Genomic DNA, 18,407 nt, shown 5'->3' on the forward strand with positions numbered 1-18,407 from the left:
TAAAATAAAAAGTGTAACATTGGAAAAGTTAGGCAATCAGATTTTTGTGTATAAACAAGACTAAACTATAATTGTGGCTATTGACCTCCTCCTCTATAGAATTGAGGAGGTTTAAAGAAAATGTTTTAGTGACTATTTGACTTAAAAAAAAAAAAAACAGGCACTTTTGTTAATGTGTTGTTATAAGAATTTTTGAGTCTGTCCTTTGCTAGTGATAACCCTGAATTAATATCTTTGGGGAGTTTTTATTTTTATTAAGTCCCTGTCAGTCTTGAATCAAGATATGAATTTTCACCAAAATACTTCAATGAATGTATTTTTGGGGCATCCAAATTCTAATGATCAGCTCTTGCTCCATGAGCATGCAGACTTTGAAAGAAAACCATTTAAAAACTTTAGTTTGAGCTATTGCCTTTTCTCTTTCTTTCTTTTTTTTTTTTGAGACATAGTCTCACTCTGTTGCCAGGGCTAGAGTGCCATGGCATCAGCCTAGCTCACAGCAACCTCAAACTCCTGGCTTAAGCAATCCTTCTGCCTCAGCCTCCCGAGTAGCTGGGACTACAGGCATGCGCCACCATGCCCAGCTAATTTTTCTATATATACATATATATTTTTAGCTGTCCATATAATTTCTTTCTATTTTTAGTAGAGACAGGGTCTTGCTCTTGCTCAGGCTGGTCTCGAACTCCTGACCTCAAGCGATCCTCCCACCTTGGCCTCCCAGAGTGCTAGGTGCCTTGTCTCTTTCTGTGGAGTGTAATGGGAATAGATAAATAATGTAAAATATGAAGGCACTAAACAAATTCCCTTCCCCCAAATAAAAAAATGATATAATCAAAATAATAGGAAAAGGCTAATTCTTTTAAGGGTCTTAAGTTCTAGACACTACTTTCAGAAAGTGTTAGTTCCAAGGATCTAAGCTTCACCTTCCCCGCTATAGATTCCTTATATTTGGGAATCACTGAATTTAATGCCTCATAAAAAGATCCTTCTAATTTCTCAAACTGTTCAGAATTACAGATGAATTGGTTAATATATCATTTCCTTTTTTTTTTTTTTTGCCTTAATTGGAAAAATTTGAGGTAGAAAGAAGACCTGAAGTGTGGGGAGGATTTGATCAGACTACTAAAAAGACTCTGTGTCTTAGGTAGTTTAGACTAAAAGCTTTTAAAATGGAATGCCAGAGAATGAGTGAGCCAGGTGAGTAGGAGCTTTCCCTAATACCTTGTGACTGTACTATAGAAAACAGCATCAGAGAAGGGAATATGTGTATTTCCCAGTGACCCTGGATCCTGAATAGTGATATATATCTTCCCCCATCACAGGGAGTCACCTACCCAGCATGTCATGGGATATGGAGCAAATGGGCCCCTCCTCTAGAGAGGAGTAGATTAGCAACCACCTCCTTTTGTGGTGAGTACTGTGTGCAGATGTAGTTATGGTGGGTTAAAGTTTAGGGAAAACTTGAATAAGAATTGAAAGTTTGGTAAATTCACTTGTAAAGCCATCTATTCTTTTTGTGTGTGAGTGAGTGTGTGTGTGTGTGTGTGTGTGTGTGTGTGTGTGTGTGTGTATGGTAAGGTTTTTGACCATCATTTTAATTTCTTTAGTTCTTAGTGTTCTCCCTAAATCCTCTATTTCTTCTTGTGCTTTGTATTTTTCTGGGAACTGATCCATTTCACCTAGACTTCCAAATATATTCATGGGTGGCTTTTTATAATAATCTTCTATTACACTATTATTTTTTGAGAACCTCAATGCTGTTTCTTTTTATTACAGCTAGACATAAAGTTATAAAAATACAAATTTTAAACACTTTTATAAAGGTTAAAATATAACGAAGTGAATACTATGAATTTATGTTTACAAATATTGATTTTACTTTGAATCCTGTCTGGTGTTAAAACCTAACAGTTTATCAGAATTTGTATTTGATACAACTTTATGTTAGAATTTTAGTGGACAAAATTGATAAAATCCTTATAGAAAATAACTACTGTAACTGAAATTAATATGATTTTCAACTATTCCCGTAAGTGCTATTTTTATAATTTTCTATTCACTACAAATTTTATTTTCAGGAACAAAAATGTCCTAAGTACTGTTTTATCTAACAGAATTAATAAACATATATTAAATCTTCAATATCAATTTTTAAGGCTTAGTGCTCTTTCTACTAGTCTGAAACTACTTTTCGTTCATTGCTAACTTTTATAATATCTTAAAACAGTCAATGTGATTTAAGGTCATTTTTTGTCTGTAGAGTGCTCATGTTTTTTGTCTTTATACCAGAGCAGCAAAGGCAAGAAAGTGGTTCTCTTTCCAAATATAAAAGAGAATGTCCACCCATTTTAAAATTCAGGAATTAGAATCACTGTAAATAATCCTAGCAATAGGAAATTAGGGCTGCTGTAATTTCCCTTTATATTTAAACCATAACGTTAGATTAACAGTGTTATTGCCTACAGAATTTGAAGATTTAAGCATTTGGGCTTAAATCATGGGGCATAAATGTTGCCATTTCTGTCTATCCTTCTAAGGCATTGTTTTCATAACTGCCTTTGATAAATTTTAAAATGAAGTCAGAAAACACTACACAAAACTGAAACTACATGACTCTGCTACAAGTTACATTCAAGATACATTCTTGAAGTGTCAAGAATAGGTTTCAGGTGTCTGGCTAGTGTTGGCACACTCTGCTCCCGGCCCAGCACAGAGATGTGCAGGACACACGCTAACCAGTATGGCTCTTTTATTATTTTTAAATGTCTGTCGTGTCTTGGTAGGAGGTAGCTGGCATCCACTTGTATAGTACTGTATTCCTGTGTAAGTGTGTAGGTATATACATGTATACATGTGTGTGTGTTTGGTATATAAAGGGGTGTGAGTGTACATGCACATGCAAGTGTGTGTTCATGTGAATCCACCAAGGAGTGTGAGATGAAGTCAAGAATTTATACTGATTTCACTTATCGTCCTCCCATCTTCCCTTCTACTTTAGGTTCCTATGCCGGAGCTGTGATTGCAATGCCTTTAGCTGGCATTCTTGTACAGTACACTGGCTGGTCTTCAGTATTTTATGTCTATGGTATGTTACATTTCTATACTATTGGGTTAAATAAAATGCACATAGGCAAAAAGAAAAGTGATTACAGATAATAAGATAAGTCATCGAATACGTTTCTGTATTTATACACTTATTCACACTTATTTTCTTCTCTCAAGAATCATTTCCTCATATTCTAAGAAGATCAAAGAAACTATTTTATCTCTGTTACTTTCCCTACATGGATATTTCTTGTTTTTAAAAGCAACCACTTTGCTAATGGAAACTTTATAATGTATAAAATGTATGCCCTTGATTATGAAGAAAAAATATTAAATTAGCTATAGATTAAAATCTGATGAGTGCGATGCACACTGTCTGGGGAATGGACACGCTTGAAACTGACTCAGGGGGATGGGCGGGACATGGGCAATATATATACCCTGAACTTTTGTACCACCATTATAAGCTGAAATAAAAAAAAAAAAAGAATTGCACCTTTGGGAACAAGTCAGCCCTATAAATAAAAAAGGCTGAAATTAGACAACCATCAAGGGAGGACTCTTAAATCTTGGTTAATTAAAAATGACATGAAAAAGCAAAAAAAAAAAAAAATCTGATGAGGAATATTCCATTGTGAGAAATCTCCATACTGTTTTCCATAGAGGTTGTAATATTAATAATTTACATTTATACCCAATACTCCAAAACCCTGACTTCACCATTACACAATCTATGCACATAACACAATTATACTTGTACCCCATGAATTTATACAGATAAAAGCTGATGAGGAGGAAAGAGTAGACATCACCCACTTCTCTTCTTTGCTATTGCTTTCTCGATTATTTCCTTGATTCTGTTTTCCACAACTGAACAGGGATGGAAAGCTGGAAGGCAGGGTTAGTGCTAAAGCACCAATTCAATTTTGGGATGAAATATCAGTAGTCAACTACTTCAGCAGCACATCTTAGTCCTCATGTCCCCAGGATTAAAAGCCTCACATTGAAATAAAATATGGAACCCTAACTCTAAACACCCTTTATGTTCACTTTCTAACAAGAAGCTGAAAGATTACCACTTCAAAGTATCCCTAAAATCTTTCTCTCTAAGAGGTACTTTTTAATAAAGACGAAAGGAGAAATATAAGACAGCTGGATTCCAACTGATATTGTCACTGATTAATACCATCTTTGGACATCGGCATGAGAATCTGAAAGATTAATGAAGCCATGCAGTAGAATTGTACCTAGCCGCTTCCAAATTTGTCCTGACTCATTCAGATTTTGAAGTCTTCTTATCTGAAGAAATTCTTATGCTTACAGAATGTTATTAAATGCTACTTTATAGTAGCAGCTATTTTCGTGGTTCAAAAGCCATGAATAAGATTTGGATCTATGAATGCCTAAAATTGTAAGCCATATATGTATTTTTGAATATTTATTCCCTAGGGAGATTTTTTAAATCACATTTTAATTTATATTAGATTTGCAATGGAGTCCACAATTCAAGAAAGTTTAAAAGCACTTGTTCATAGAGTGTATAGTACAAGTTGGTATGGCTATTCACTGAATACACTGATTCATGCTTTAGTCCATTGCTTAACTGAAGATATGATGTAACCGTAAAGTAAGAATAAAAATCTAAATAGGGCACTTGTAAAAAACCAATCTCTTCATTTCAAGTTAAATCTCATTTGATATTTATAATTGGATGAGACAAAGTCAAAGTTAAATCATTAGATAATCTGAAAATATTGTATCATAGTACTTGCTTACGTGTTGTGTGTAAAAATAATTGGGTCTGAGGCCACCCATTCAATATTCATATTTTAAATATTAATGAGATACCCATATACCGGAGCAAGTTTTAAAAAGGTAATGCATACAATGCAATTAGCAGAGTGTCTGACACTTTGGGAGACTTCAGTGAGTGATAATGATGATTATTTAAAAAATTATAATAGCTGTCATTTATTGGGTGCTTATTTTGTGCCACCCACTGTGCTAGTTGATTTATACATTATCTCCTTCAATTTTTCTCTTTCAGTATCCCATAAAAGTGAATTATTATTCCATTTCATAGTGGAAGTTAAGAGAGATTCAGTTACTGATTGCATCCTACAGCTAATGAGTGGCACAGCCAGGACTTGAATCGGGGGGAGTTATATTCTGTAACCACTATATTATACCAAATTTTCAAACACTTTCTGACCCCAAATCATGTTTGCTGATATGTTCAGTAATTAAAAGGAACATGGCACATCAGAAGCTATGTAGGGTATTAAAGAACACTTCTTAGAGATTGAATAGGCAAAAAAAAAAAAGTATTATAGAGATCAGGAGCATTTAGATTCTTATCCAAGGGATAAAGAGAACAGTGTGAAGGAAAATGAAATAGCCAACTGCTGGGAAACCAGAATAAATCACTTGAAATTCTTTCTATTATTAATGCTTACAGATTTATATTGCACAATAAGGACATGTTTTAATGGTGAGAGTGCTAAATAAAGAAAGGAATAGAAAAGGACTTGCAGTTTATGGCCTTGGAATTTATAACTTTAATCTTCCCAAAGAATTATCAGTAGACAGTAGTATATGGTAAAAATAATATGATATATAGTCACATAAAGTGTTAAATGTTACCGCATTAATTACAGAGGCTCATTGTTTATGTAATATAGCACTCAGGCTAAAATAATCTTCTAGATTTTATTTAATAGTCTGTTTACTAGGTCTGGAATTGCTAACATGAGGGTGAAATGAGTAATTCTTTTACCTGGAAATGCAAACCAGTTTCATATATTCAATACAGGCAAGTAAGTAAAGGATTCACCCCTAGACAAATTTCTTGGGGACAGGAATTTCGCCTTGTTCATTATATGTCTGTCCGTTAGCAAAGTATCTGGAATAGGAACTGCTCAGTAAATGCTTGTTGGATGTATGAATACTTTTCAAACTACACCATTCAATAATTATGTATTGTTCCTTGTTTATCAGTGCCATTTAATAGAGACAAAAAATAAAACCACAGGACTAGACTTCAGGACTAGACTTCAGGAAGTTTGAAGTCTAGTGGCAAAAAACAAGAAGACATGGCTAAAGTCAGTAGGATAAATATAAGTTTGAATTTCCCGTCCTATAGAATGTGTTTGTCATGAGAATATTTTAGTTTTATTCCAGCACATCACTGTTAAATGGAAATATCTGTGATGGCTTTCTCTGACTTTCTCTTTTTGAACTGTTGCTTGCAGGAAGCTTTGGAATGGTGTGGTACATGTTTTGGCTTTTGGTGTCTTATGAGAGCCCTGCAAAGCATCCTACTATTACAGATGAAGAACGTAGGTACATAGAAGAAAGCATTGGAGAGAGTGCAAATCTTTTAGGTGCAATGGAAGTAAGAACTTTATTATGGTGTATATTCCTATTCTTATCACCCATCTCATCCCCTCTTGACCAAGTAAACTATTGTACAAGTCTTTATTCAACAAACTAATTTGGTATCAAGCATAATTTTTTTGGTCTATTCATATTCCTTGACAGGAATAACTGCCACTTCCTCCGTCTGTATTTCTTTTCTTTTTCTTTTTTGAAGCATTTTAAAATGTGCCCTCGATTTTAGCTATGATTATAAACTTAAGCAAATTTTAAAAACAGTTCAGTAGAGTCTAAAATTTAAACAAATTCAACCAATATTTATTCATTTTAAATTATAGGAAATTCCCAATCAGTCATGAATATTTTTATTTGTATTTTTATTTATTGAACACAGTAGTCCCCCCTTATGTGCAGGGGATACTTTCCAAAACCTTCAGTGGATGCTTGGAACTGCAGATAATACCAAACCCTATATATACTGCTGCTTTTTCTTATACATACACACCTATGATAAAGTTTAATTCATAAATCAGACTGTAGATCAACAATGTTTAATAAAAAATAGAACAATTTTAACAATCTACTGTAACAAAAGTTATGTGAATACCGGTGCGCGCCCTCTCTCCCTCTCTCTCACAAAATATCTTATTGTGCTGTACTATGGGTAACTGAAACTTCAGGAGGTGAAACCTCAGATAAGGAGAGACTACTGTATTCTATATGTAGGTTATACACATACGTATTTATGTTATATATGGTTTAGGAAATAATGAAGCATTGGAACACTAATAATAGACAGCTGACATTAAACATTTTTAACATAATTTAATTCTTTCATTGATAAAGTATCATCATCTTTCAGTATTATGAATATCAAATGTTATAAAGTTAATATTGTGAAACCTATTTTGGATGGTTTGATTTCTTAGATGGGATTTGCCTACAGAGAGAGGCAATTCTATTTCACTAATGGAAATGTTTTATTCCATGTGAAAATATGCATAGTAATTAACACATAGCCATCTGATATTATAAAATAAAACACAGATTAGTAACTTATACCCTTTACACATTACACGTCTGCTGTTTTTTTTTTTTTTAAAAAAAAAGCTCCCCCTTCCCATTCTAGGTGTGTTTGATTCCAGCTCTGAATCTCTCCTTCATTTATTTGAGAATGCCTGTCTGTGACATTTCATCCTAGGTAAAAATGTCACCCATTGTGGCTGAGCTATCTTGGTCTTTAATGAACAAGAAAAATCCCATATTGGATATCATTCAGAAATTAAATTTCAGTAATTAAAAAATATCCTTACATTGTAGTTGTTCCATGAATTAGAAGATTGTCATTGGAACTTTTCCCTTCCTATTTCCTTCTTTAAATGGACTGGTAATTTCTAATAGTGGGTACTCAAGAAATAAGGCGATATGGGGGTGGGTGGGGAATTGGCAGTGTGCTCTGGTGCCCACCAGCTGCAGTCACTGTGAGTGGAAGCTAAATATAGGCTGGTCTAAGGTGACTTCTGGATTTAGCTTCAGTTTCTAGCCAAAAAATAATCTGATCAGCCTCATTAGTTCATTATATTTCTTTCATTTGCTGGTTCTTGAGAGGTCATGTGTCTAGATCAGACATAAACTTAAAAAACAATCAGACATTTAGCCTAAGTAAAAACTAATTCCTGTAAATGACCACCAAAAGAACAGTAGGTAGGTTGATAAAACAACATAGATTGTCTCCAACTCTCCATTTCCTATACCTTATTAATTTTCTAAATATAATATTTGATTTTTACTGATGTTTCATATGTTCCTCTAGCTTCAAAGTAAATTTAAAAATGAGATCTAATGGGAATGAAACTTGTATTTTATTTATTTTGAAGCTTTTATTGTGAACAAATTCAATATGCTGTAAAGCAGAAAGAATAATAACAGGAATATTGTATACCAACCATATAGGTGCAACAATTGTTAACAGCTTGCCATATTGATTTCACTTTTGTTTTGTTTAACCATTTTAATATAAATAAAATATCAAAATGCTTTACCCATAAATACTTCACATGTATCTCTAGAAAAATGATAATATTCTCCTTCACAATCCCAGTGTTACTATCACACCTAACATAATTAAAAATAATTCCCTAACATCTAACATCTAGAACATATTCAAATTTCTAATACTCAGTCCATGTTCTAATACCTAGTCTATATTCACATGTATTTTATAGCCATTTGTTTTGAGTTTGGATCCTATTAAGAATCACATATGGCAATTGACTGCAATGTGTTTTAAATCTCTCTATTTTCTTCAAGAAATAAGGAAAAAGGAAAAAAAATAATTCTTAGAAATTAGGATCTATGATTTTGGAATGAATATTCTACAAACATGAAATCTTGTACATTCCTAAAGCTGGAACAATTTAATCAATAACAGAGGTTATCTTTAAATATAGCATACATGCTGAAAAAGATGAACCAATAATAAACAAACAGCTTGTTAATTTTTTATAAATTAAACATACCTGTGACGCAAACAGCCAGTTCAATAAACAGAATGTTATCAGAATACCATAATCTCCTCTTCAGCCCCCAACAATTTTTTATGATATAAAATTAAATACTTTTACATTTGATAAAGTGCTGTACCACCTAAAGAATAAAGTTCTTAGGGGAGATGATCCTGGTTATAAATTAAAGAACACTTTTCAGCAGGGAAAATGTTTTTACTTCTAATAATACTCTGAAGTAATTTCTTATACAAATGTAATTCTATAATGCAGACATTCCTGTCTGGACATTTTTATTATCTGTGAAATAAGTGTATTCATCTGGTACCGTTTTCCTAGAACATATTTAATTCTTTTAAAAAACTACATTTTTGGAACCTATTTATGATGCTGTTTAGAAACTTGTATCCAAAGCACAGTATTCATTACATATTATTAGGACAGGTTTTTGTTTTTGATTTGTCTCTTTTTTGTCTTAACATATATGAGTGATTTCCACAATGTAGCTTCCTACTGTATTGCCTTTAAACTTCTCTTTAAAAGGCTTAATTACAGCCACAGTTGATACTAGCAATTATGTGACTTTACATCCAAAAATAATTATTACATCTGTGTAAAAGATGTTTGCCTACTTTAGTAATTTAGTCATGTCAAGGATCCCAAGCTAGCATTAAGCTAAATTACATTAGGGTATTGGTTCTTCAACAAACAGTATATTCAGTATTCAGAAAAAAGTAATTGAGAAAGTATTTGGGAATGTGAGAGATATTTTCAGGTCTAAAAATATTAGTTTTGGGGGAGAATATGTACTTGCTTTATATTTGGGCATATACAGGAACTTTAAGTTCACTAGGTTTAATTTTTTAAAGAGTTTTATAAGCAAAGCCAGTCATACTTAGGTTGTTAATTTTGAATGTCTGAATATCCATAAATAACCAGTTATGATGTGCCCATGGTATTCTGGGGGACCAAGTGCTTTTACCAAGCTGTTTGCCATGTGAATTTCACAGAATCTTACTCTCCAGTGTCACAGAATTTATACTGATAGCTACTAGCTATCAAGAGAATTTACAGATTGGTAGGAGAATAATTGACTTCAAGCAGGGAACATTCTCAATTGTTCATATTTTTCTCTTCTCAAGTACACTGAATTTTCAATGTCTTAAATAAAATATTTTGGATAGCTCAAGGCCACTGATGTAGCAGTGAGTTTTAGCTGAGGCATGATCTAATACTACTAAAAAAAGGGAAAAAAACGAAAAAAGAAAAAAAACTTAGAAACTGGATCTATGCTTTTGGAATTAATTTCCTGTGAACATGGAATCTTGTATATTCCTAAAGGTGGAGCAATTTAATTAGCAACAGAGGTGATATCTTATTTTTTGTCTTCTAATGATTATTCATGTAACTAAGATTAACTGGGTGGTTGTAATTAACGATTCACTACCTCCTTTCTACCTCCTACTCATGCCCCATCATATACATCCTGGAAATGCAAAGCACCTATTATTCTCATTTAAGTTAGAAAATATTTAAAATGGTCAGAATAACTCTCTTTTTGGGATTTCAGAAATTCAAGACTCCATGGAGGAAATTTTTTACATCTATGCCAGTCTATGCAATAATTGTTGCAAACTTCTGCAGAAGCTGGACTTTTTATTTATTGCTTATTAGTCAGCCAGCATATTTTGAAGAAGTCTTTGGATTTGAAATCAGCAAGGTATATAAATATTATCTTTATTTGAAAAGTGGATGATTTTTGTATTTAAGTGAATTTTAAATTTCTTTGCCAAGATTTTATCTTCCCAATTTCATGTGTTATTCATCTATTCATTCCACAAATAACTTCTAGGAAATAGAGGATAAGTAAGGTGTTTGAGTGTCTACTGTATTCTATTACCTGCTAGAAACTGCTCCCTGGTGCTGGGAATATAGGCAAAAAAGACCTAGTTTCTGACTTCATGGAAGTTACATCCCAATTGGGGTGAGTAGCAGTGTAGCATTTTCCCTGTAAATAAACATAACTTCCTTCAAGTCTCAGGTCAGAGACAATTTAACAGCGAACAAATAATATTCTGTTCAAATGGAATTGTACTTAGATAATTACCAATCTAACTCATTTTTATTGCTTTCATAAATTTGTTCAGCTAAAAGATATGAAGATAGCAAAAAAAAATTGAAAACATTCTTACATTTTGTTCATCCAATTTGTTAATTTAGCAAGCATTTATTGACCATGATATGCAGAGCTTTGTGTTTATTCAGAAATAAAGACATTGTTTCTGTCCTCAGAGTGTTCACAGTTTGGTGGTGTAGACAAAAAATAAGTTACCAATTACAGAACAGCATGCTAAGTGCCACAGACGTTTGTTTATAGCTATGGAAATATAATCATTTTGAGATTTTCTATCACATAAATAACCTATATTATGTTTATATAGGGATTTGAAATTTAGAAGGTCCTTTCATATTCAACTTTGTTTGATTGACCTGTTGGAAAACTATCATCATTTATATTGAAATGATGAGAAAACAGAAACTAGGGAAAGTATTTGAATTGCCTAAAGCCATGATAGTAATAAATGACAGAGTCAAGTTTAGGCCCAGATCCTTTGGTTTCTGTTTCAATTCCCTTTACTATGCCATTCAAATTCAGGTAAATCATATATCCATTCAAACACTGAGTGAGTATTTGCTGAATGCCATCTCTGTGCCAAGCCCTTTGCTGAGTCCTGAATGCATTGTCTGTGCTGGCAATGGTCTTGCCATCTCTCTTCATGTCGTTACATAAGTCCAGCTGGGCTTGCTATTCATATTACATCTCCACTTGAAAGGCTATCTGAGTTCTGGGACTGCAGAAAACCTGAGTTTAGGAGTAGCTATTCTAAGAGCTCTTTTGTAATCCCTGTTTCTAAGGAAACTGTTTCCTCCATCCCTGAGAAGAATGGCTGCTTTAGACAGGGCTCTTCTCTCTGGAGCTAATCAAACATTCCAGGGTAGCCTTTGGGAGCTCTGAGAGGTGTTATACATCTCAACAAAGGCTGCTGGAGGTGTGAGTCCATTTTCATAATCTAGGGCAAATAGGACACTGAGAGGCTATTAATAAAGTCAGGTCTCGTGAAGGAGAGTGAGAGAACCAACTGATGTTAATGAAACTGTGTGGTCATTCTGGCTCTGTAGCTCCAATTAATTGAGAATGCTTCAGTGAAAGCAATAGTGTTTTGGAGAAACTAAATATTAGGTTGATTTATTTGATTCATTATGATTTTTAACAAAAATTGTAGATAACTGCTACACACAGAGATTAATCTTCAGATTTTAATTAGATTAGTAAAAAAAAAAAATTCTGACTTACCTAAAAAATTTGTAGAGGAAGTGATGGAGGACGTAGAGCATGGGCTTTGGGTCTGGGCTGACATGGCTCTACAATGAAGTATTGGTACATAACCTTGAATAACTGTCAGCCTCAAATTTCTTATCTATAAATAATGATATTAATACTATCTTTCAGAAATGCAGCAAAATTTAAGTAAAATAAATAAAATATTTACATGGAAGGTCATTCTCCCCAACCTTAGTTCAGTTGGGTATCCTATAAATAAAACCACACTTGTAATGGCTTAATCTTCATTCCAGGTATACTGAGTTAATACAGAGTGTGTGTATATACATACACACATACATATATACTTATCTATAATTATATTTTTATATATACTAGTTAAATATTAATATATGGATATGTAAACTACATTATATAGTTATATAATATTTTATATTATACATAGCATATATTAGAACTAACATATATATTATTTAACTATATAAGTTAGCTATATTAGTTAACTGATTTATATCATAATTTATATTATCATAGGTAAGTTATATATATATTTGTACATATTACATTAGCCTATGTTCATATGTAAAAATTTTCAGACCCTTGAGGATGGCATATCAGAGGAAGGCCAATGCTAGGATTAACCAGGACTTTGAAAGATCAGATTATAGAAACCAACCAAATGAGAAGAGACATTTGTTCCTTTTGAGCTTCATATTTAGGGGAGGAGGACAATAGTGTTGGATGGCTGTTCTTTGCTAATGTACAGCTTGCCAGTTTCTGAACAGAATATGGATCAGATAGAGAGAGATGAAATCCAGATTGTGACTCAGAGAAGCAAAGGGGAGGATGGAGCAAAAATCTAATTACCTAGAGTTTCTATGAAGAATCCACCAGTTATAAGCTCAAAACATTTAACCTACACTTGCAAAACCTGAAAAATAATGAGCAAACTTCTGATGATACTCTAAGATGGTTTTGATCATTCTGATCATGTGGGAAGTGATTATTCACAGTAAGTCACTAAAAGATAGTTGACAACTGAGACAGTTGTCTTCTCAGACAACTGAGAAGACAGTTGAATAATCTTCATGAAGTTTTGAACCTTCTGTGACCCCAGTTGAGTTCACAAACAGAATATATCTACATATTGCCCAGGGAGGACATTCAATACCCTCAAATGTTAAATCAGTGTGGTAAAATATTCCAAAATTTCTTCCTAATTAACCTCTAGAATTGTTAGCATCTTTCATTTTCCATGGTGCTTTGCACACCCTTTGCTGAGAGTGAATAAGTAACTTTGTTCATTTATTACTATTATCATAGCTTTGTTCTTTGCTTATCCAAAGCAATCAAAATTTTTATTTGAATAAATAATAAATAGCAAAGGATGCTCAACTTACAAACTTTTCAGATGTATCAAATACTGGGTCAAAATGCAGGCCAATTATGTGGACTTAGGAAACACAATTATTCCCAAGCTCTCAGCCTGCCTTTATGAACATCAAAAACATGGCATGTAATTCTATACAAATCCTAAAATGGTGTGTTCCAGAATGTTTTGTTCAAAGGTTTCTTTCTACACACTGATTGCTTTAAATATATCTACTGCAGTTAAGAATAAAGAACCATTGTATTTTTTCCAAAAGGCTATTCTCAAAAGCTATAATGTTTGTCCTAATGTTAGTTTACATGATATCTTTTTTTAGCTCACATTTGTTGAGCCCCTGCTACATGCCAAGTTTTGTACTAAATGAAGCACATTTGCATATGTTGTCTGATTTTAATTGATTTTTCGTTCTCATATGGTGGTGGTTCTAAGCACAAAGGTTAAGACCTTAGTCTTTCGACTCACGTTGAACTGGCTCAAAACTTGGCTCTGGCAATTACTTAACCCTTCTGAATCTTAGTTTCTTTATTTAATACCAATATTAAAAACTTCCATCTGGGCTGGAAGAGGTAATTAAATAGCCTGAACATTTAAGCTATCTTAGAATCATTCACTGTCTCAATTAATTATTACAAGAAACCATGTACTTGATCGTGATACCACACTATATACTGCTATAGAATAAAACAAATTCCTGTCTCACACCTTCAATAATCTAATTGGAAAGACATACTTAAATACAAATAATAAACACTTAGCAAGTATTTATCATATGGCAGGACCTGTGCTTGAAAGTATACTTAGTAAGAAACTTATTTGTTTACATTTAAAATTTGCTAAGTCTCTGTATGTGGTAATAATAATCTAAATGCATTTTATTCATACTTCCCACTCCTACAATGCCTAGAGAACAATGCTTTGCATATAATGAATGGCTAAAAATGTTTGTTGAATTGATGCCAGTTAAGTTTTAGATTGGACTATTTAGTATAAAATTAGTTCAGAAACTATATGTCACTGTATGACAATGTGACCAAGCATTGATATTTGACATAGAAAATTTTTAAAACTGAAAAATTGGTCTGCATTATCTGGGTGCTTCCTCGACAGAAGTTAAATCTGTGTTATAGAACTCATAAATACGTAAAATCCAAATATGTAATTTTTAGCCTTATGAATTAAAAAAATGAATTTTAAAATATAGCCTCTTCAAGGTATATCAAATGTATTTTTCCTCTCTCTCTTTTTTCCCCTCTCCCTTTCTTGTTAATGATATATTTGTTCAAACACATTCAAGAATATAAAATGGACACACAAATGTAAATCATGGTGTGGTGAGATTTAGAATAGTTGATTCATAACCTCAAAATTTACTGAGTCATAACAGCAAAAAAAAAAGTACCGCTTTCTTGTAGAAGATAAAAAGCGGTCAAAGTAAATTTACGTAGCTTTTCTCATTTATTCTGTGGAAGTTATTGCTTATTCTAGGAATGAGTAAGTGGTCATTTGGACATTTGGAGACAGTATTTTTCTTTCATTTGTTTACGAAGAGTTGATGATGGATTCAGAAATCCAAGGCCATTACATTGCCCACATTATTTATGGTCACGTATATTTCTCCCCTTCTTGTTTTTCATCAGGTTGGCATGCTGTCTGCTGTGCCACACTTAGTGATGACAATCATTGTGCCTATTGGAGGGCAAATTGCAGATTTTCTAAGAAGCAAGCAAATTCTTTCAACTACTACTGTGAGAAAGATCATGAACTGTGGCGGTAAGTTCTTAAGTGTTAGTAGGGACCTGTTTTTTAGTTCACTAAGTTCTAATCTACATGAGTGAATAACTTTTGCTACACATATCAGATTACTTAGTTGCAGTTAAATTTGTGCCTTCATTCTTCATTTACAATCACTTGGCTATCTTCAAACTTTTTATAATTCCTAGGTTTAAATAATGTCATAATAATGTCATTTGTATTATATTTATTTAACTGACTTAACTCTTCCCACCATCGAAACTTTGAGTTGTTTTGGATGTTTTTATTAAAAAAAAACAAGAAAGTCTTCAGTAATCTCTGTCATAAATTATTACTATTATTATTATTTTTAAAAATGGACTCCCTGAAGTGGAATATCTAGATCAATAAGTGTTAACTTTTTAGCAGTTTCGGCTCACTGGTAAAATTTACAAACATTTTTTAAGTATTCCCATGTATTTGCTTCTGAAGGTTTTGGCATGGAAGCCACACTGCTTCTGGTTGTTGGCTATTCTCATACTAGAGGGGTAGCTATCTCGTTCTTGGTACTTGCGGTGGGATTCAGTGGATTTGCTATATCTGGTAAGATAGTTTTATTTCTTTGTACTTATGACGTCTTTGTATTTGTGACATTATGATTTTGGCTGGTGATTATACACCCCCACACACACCATGCACATCTTCACACATACACACATAAAAATCTTTTAAATGTTAACAGTCAAAATAGAAAACATTTAGAAAACATCATCTGGATTGGTTACTACTCACTCCCCCACCCCACTTACCATTTTGTTGTTGTTAAGAAAACATTTCCTCCTCTCTGTGGGGTGAGCAGCATATATTAAGTATTGGATAAGAAATCATACCCCATTCTATTCCTACTATATCCCTGAGCTAAATTATCAATAAGTAGTTGTTAAGCACATGTTATGTATCCAGTATCTTTTTAAAAGTTGTGATGTGATATTCTATGGTACTTACTTCTACGAGGTTTATAATTTCCTGAATCAAAACTAATGTGTGTATTTTAGGTTTCAATGTTAACCATTTGGATATTGCTCCAAGATATGCCAGTATCTTAATGGGCATTTCGAATGGTGTTGGCACATTATCCGGAATGGTTTGCCCTATCATTGTTGGCGCAATGACAAAGAATAAGGTAAGAGGGAGCAAAACAGATATTTAGTTGTGGAAGATTCTCTCTCAAAAAAAGAATCTTTTTGGAAAAGAGTTAACCTGTTCTTGGCATTTTCTTTTTGGTCTAGTCACCACACCTCTGAGTAGGGAAGATAATTAAGATAATTGAGGTTCAGAAGAAAATATCTCTTTAGGACCTAACAAAGTCCAGTTCCACAACCAACAAGAAATATGTTTCTCAACACCTTTTGCTATTTCTCATATCCCTGTGTACCAACAACACAAAACCCCTTTTCCTGATTGTTTATTAAAATAGGTGAACAGAAGTCTTCTGAGCTTTATTTGTAAACCTCAATTCTGACTCCTCTGCAGTTATCCATGGAAGAATATTATTATCAGCTGTATTTTCTTATATGTGTTTGTAGAGCTTCAAAATTATGGTTTACCAGAGGAAATAAAAAGAGTGGAATTAAAAGATGAGTAAATCAATAGAAATGAAAAGAGTATGAATATTTTAAAAATCAGCCAGCCATAGGTATATTTGGAATTTTATTTCAAAACTTTTAGATTAAAAAATTAAATAATGGAAGTAACATTATTATAGAAAGTTTTTTTAGCAGAATGTTTGCTTTACATAATCAGGATGTGGATATCCCTGAAGATAGTGTTTTATAAAAACTCAGTGGTAGAGCATTCAGGGAAGAGGCTAGGGTTTTCCATCATGGGGAGTTTATTCTCACAGTGCCACTTTTTGTCACTACAGTCACGTGAAGAGTGGCAGTATGTCTTCCTGATTGCTGCCCTAGTCCACTATGGAGGAGTTATATTTTATGCAATATTTGCCTCAGGAGAGAAGCAGCCTTGGGCAGACCCTGAGGAAACAAGTGAAGAAAAATGTGGATTTATCCATGAAGATGAACTTGATGAAGAAACAGGGGACATTACTCAAAATTATATAAATTATGGCACCACTAAGTCTTATGGTGCCACAACACAGGCCAATGGAGGTTGGCCCAATGGTTGGGAAAAGAAAGAGGAATTTGTACAAGAAGAGGTACGAGACTCATATAGCTATAAGGACCGAGATGATTATTCATAACAAAACTAATTGCTGGATTTATTTTTAGTGTTTGTGATTAAATTCATTGTGATTGCACAAAAATTTTAAAAAATGTGGTGTAAACATGTAAACATACCAACCAGGCAAGTCTTGCTGTAAAAATGAGATCAAAACAAACCCATGAAGTTACCATCAAGTGCAATCTGTAGAAGTTGTGAAGTTCCATCATTTCCATTCAGGTAATTCATTCTTACCTTTGTGACTGGTCAAAATTGTAGAAACAAGTAGTTATTCATTGGATTCATATGAGCTAAAACTCATCACCATTTAATAAAGCACAACTAGAACAGTTGGCACATCTCATCCTCCAAAGGTTAAGAAGCCAAAGCTACTTGATCATGCAACATGCACTTAAATATTTGTTACAATGTATTGCAAGATATTATGCAGAAGTTCTGTTTAAAAAAATAAGTGAAACACATCAAGTTGGCTGCATCATGTATTGGCAACATTTATTAACTGTAAATCATGTAGTTGGGATATCTTTCTGTTGAAGAAATATATTGTATATTAGCAGCTAGCAAGTTGTACTGAATAATTATTAGAATTACATAATGTGGGATATTTTGTTGGTCCTCAAAAGGAATATCTTGCAGTGTTTTATATGAAATGCTTGGGCACAAACACTTATTGTGAAAGAGAACTTGTAAACTGAGGGGTATGCTTCATGTTCCTCCATTCATTTACCTAACAGTATAAACACTTCACATTTCAATAATATCCAATTTTTCATGT

The 18,407-nt window shown here is 33.1% G+C and overlaps 1 protein-coding gene across 3 annotated transcripts in view; it reads left to right on the forward strand.

The window, feature by feature from the left end:
- The window catches only part of SLC17A6 (solute carrier family 17 member 6), a 39,634-nt gene extending 21,596 nt beyond the window's left edge, over positions 1–18,038 (forward strand). Inside the window, exons 5-12 of one of the 3 annotated variants that reach the window (XM_045556574.1) lie at positions 1,326–1,413; positions 3,002–3,092; positions 6,304–6,442; positions 10,498–10,647; positions 15,298–15,430; positions 15,884–15,994; positions 16,447–16,574; positions 17,316–18,038. In XM_045556574.1, the coding sequence (XP_045412530.1) occupies positions 1,326–1,413; positions 3,002–3,092; positions 6,304–6,442; positions 10,498–10,647; positions 15,298–15,430; positions 15,884–15,994; positions 16,447–16,574; positions 17,316–17,651 (1,176 nt within the window). In that variant the 3' untranslated portion in view covers positions 17,652–18,038. Of the gene's footprint in view, positions 1–1,325; positions 1,414–3,001; positions 3,093–6,299; positions 6,443–10,497; positions 10,648–15,297; positions 15,431–15,883; positions 15,995–16,446; positions 16,575–17,315 lie in introns of all 3 variants that reach the window. The other 2 variants (XM_045556573.1, XM_045556575.1) reach the window with 2 other exon arrangements.
- The last annotated feature ends 369 nt before the right edge of the window (positions 18,039–18,407 follow it).

This window comes from Lemur catta, chromosome 7 (genome assembly GCF_020740605.2).
Source record: "Lemur catta isolate mLemCat1 chromosome 7, mLemCat1.pri, whole genome shotgun sequence".
NCBI lineage: Eukaryota > Metazoa > Chordata > Mammalia > Primates > Lemuridae > Lemur > Lemur catta.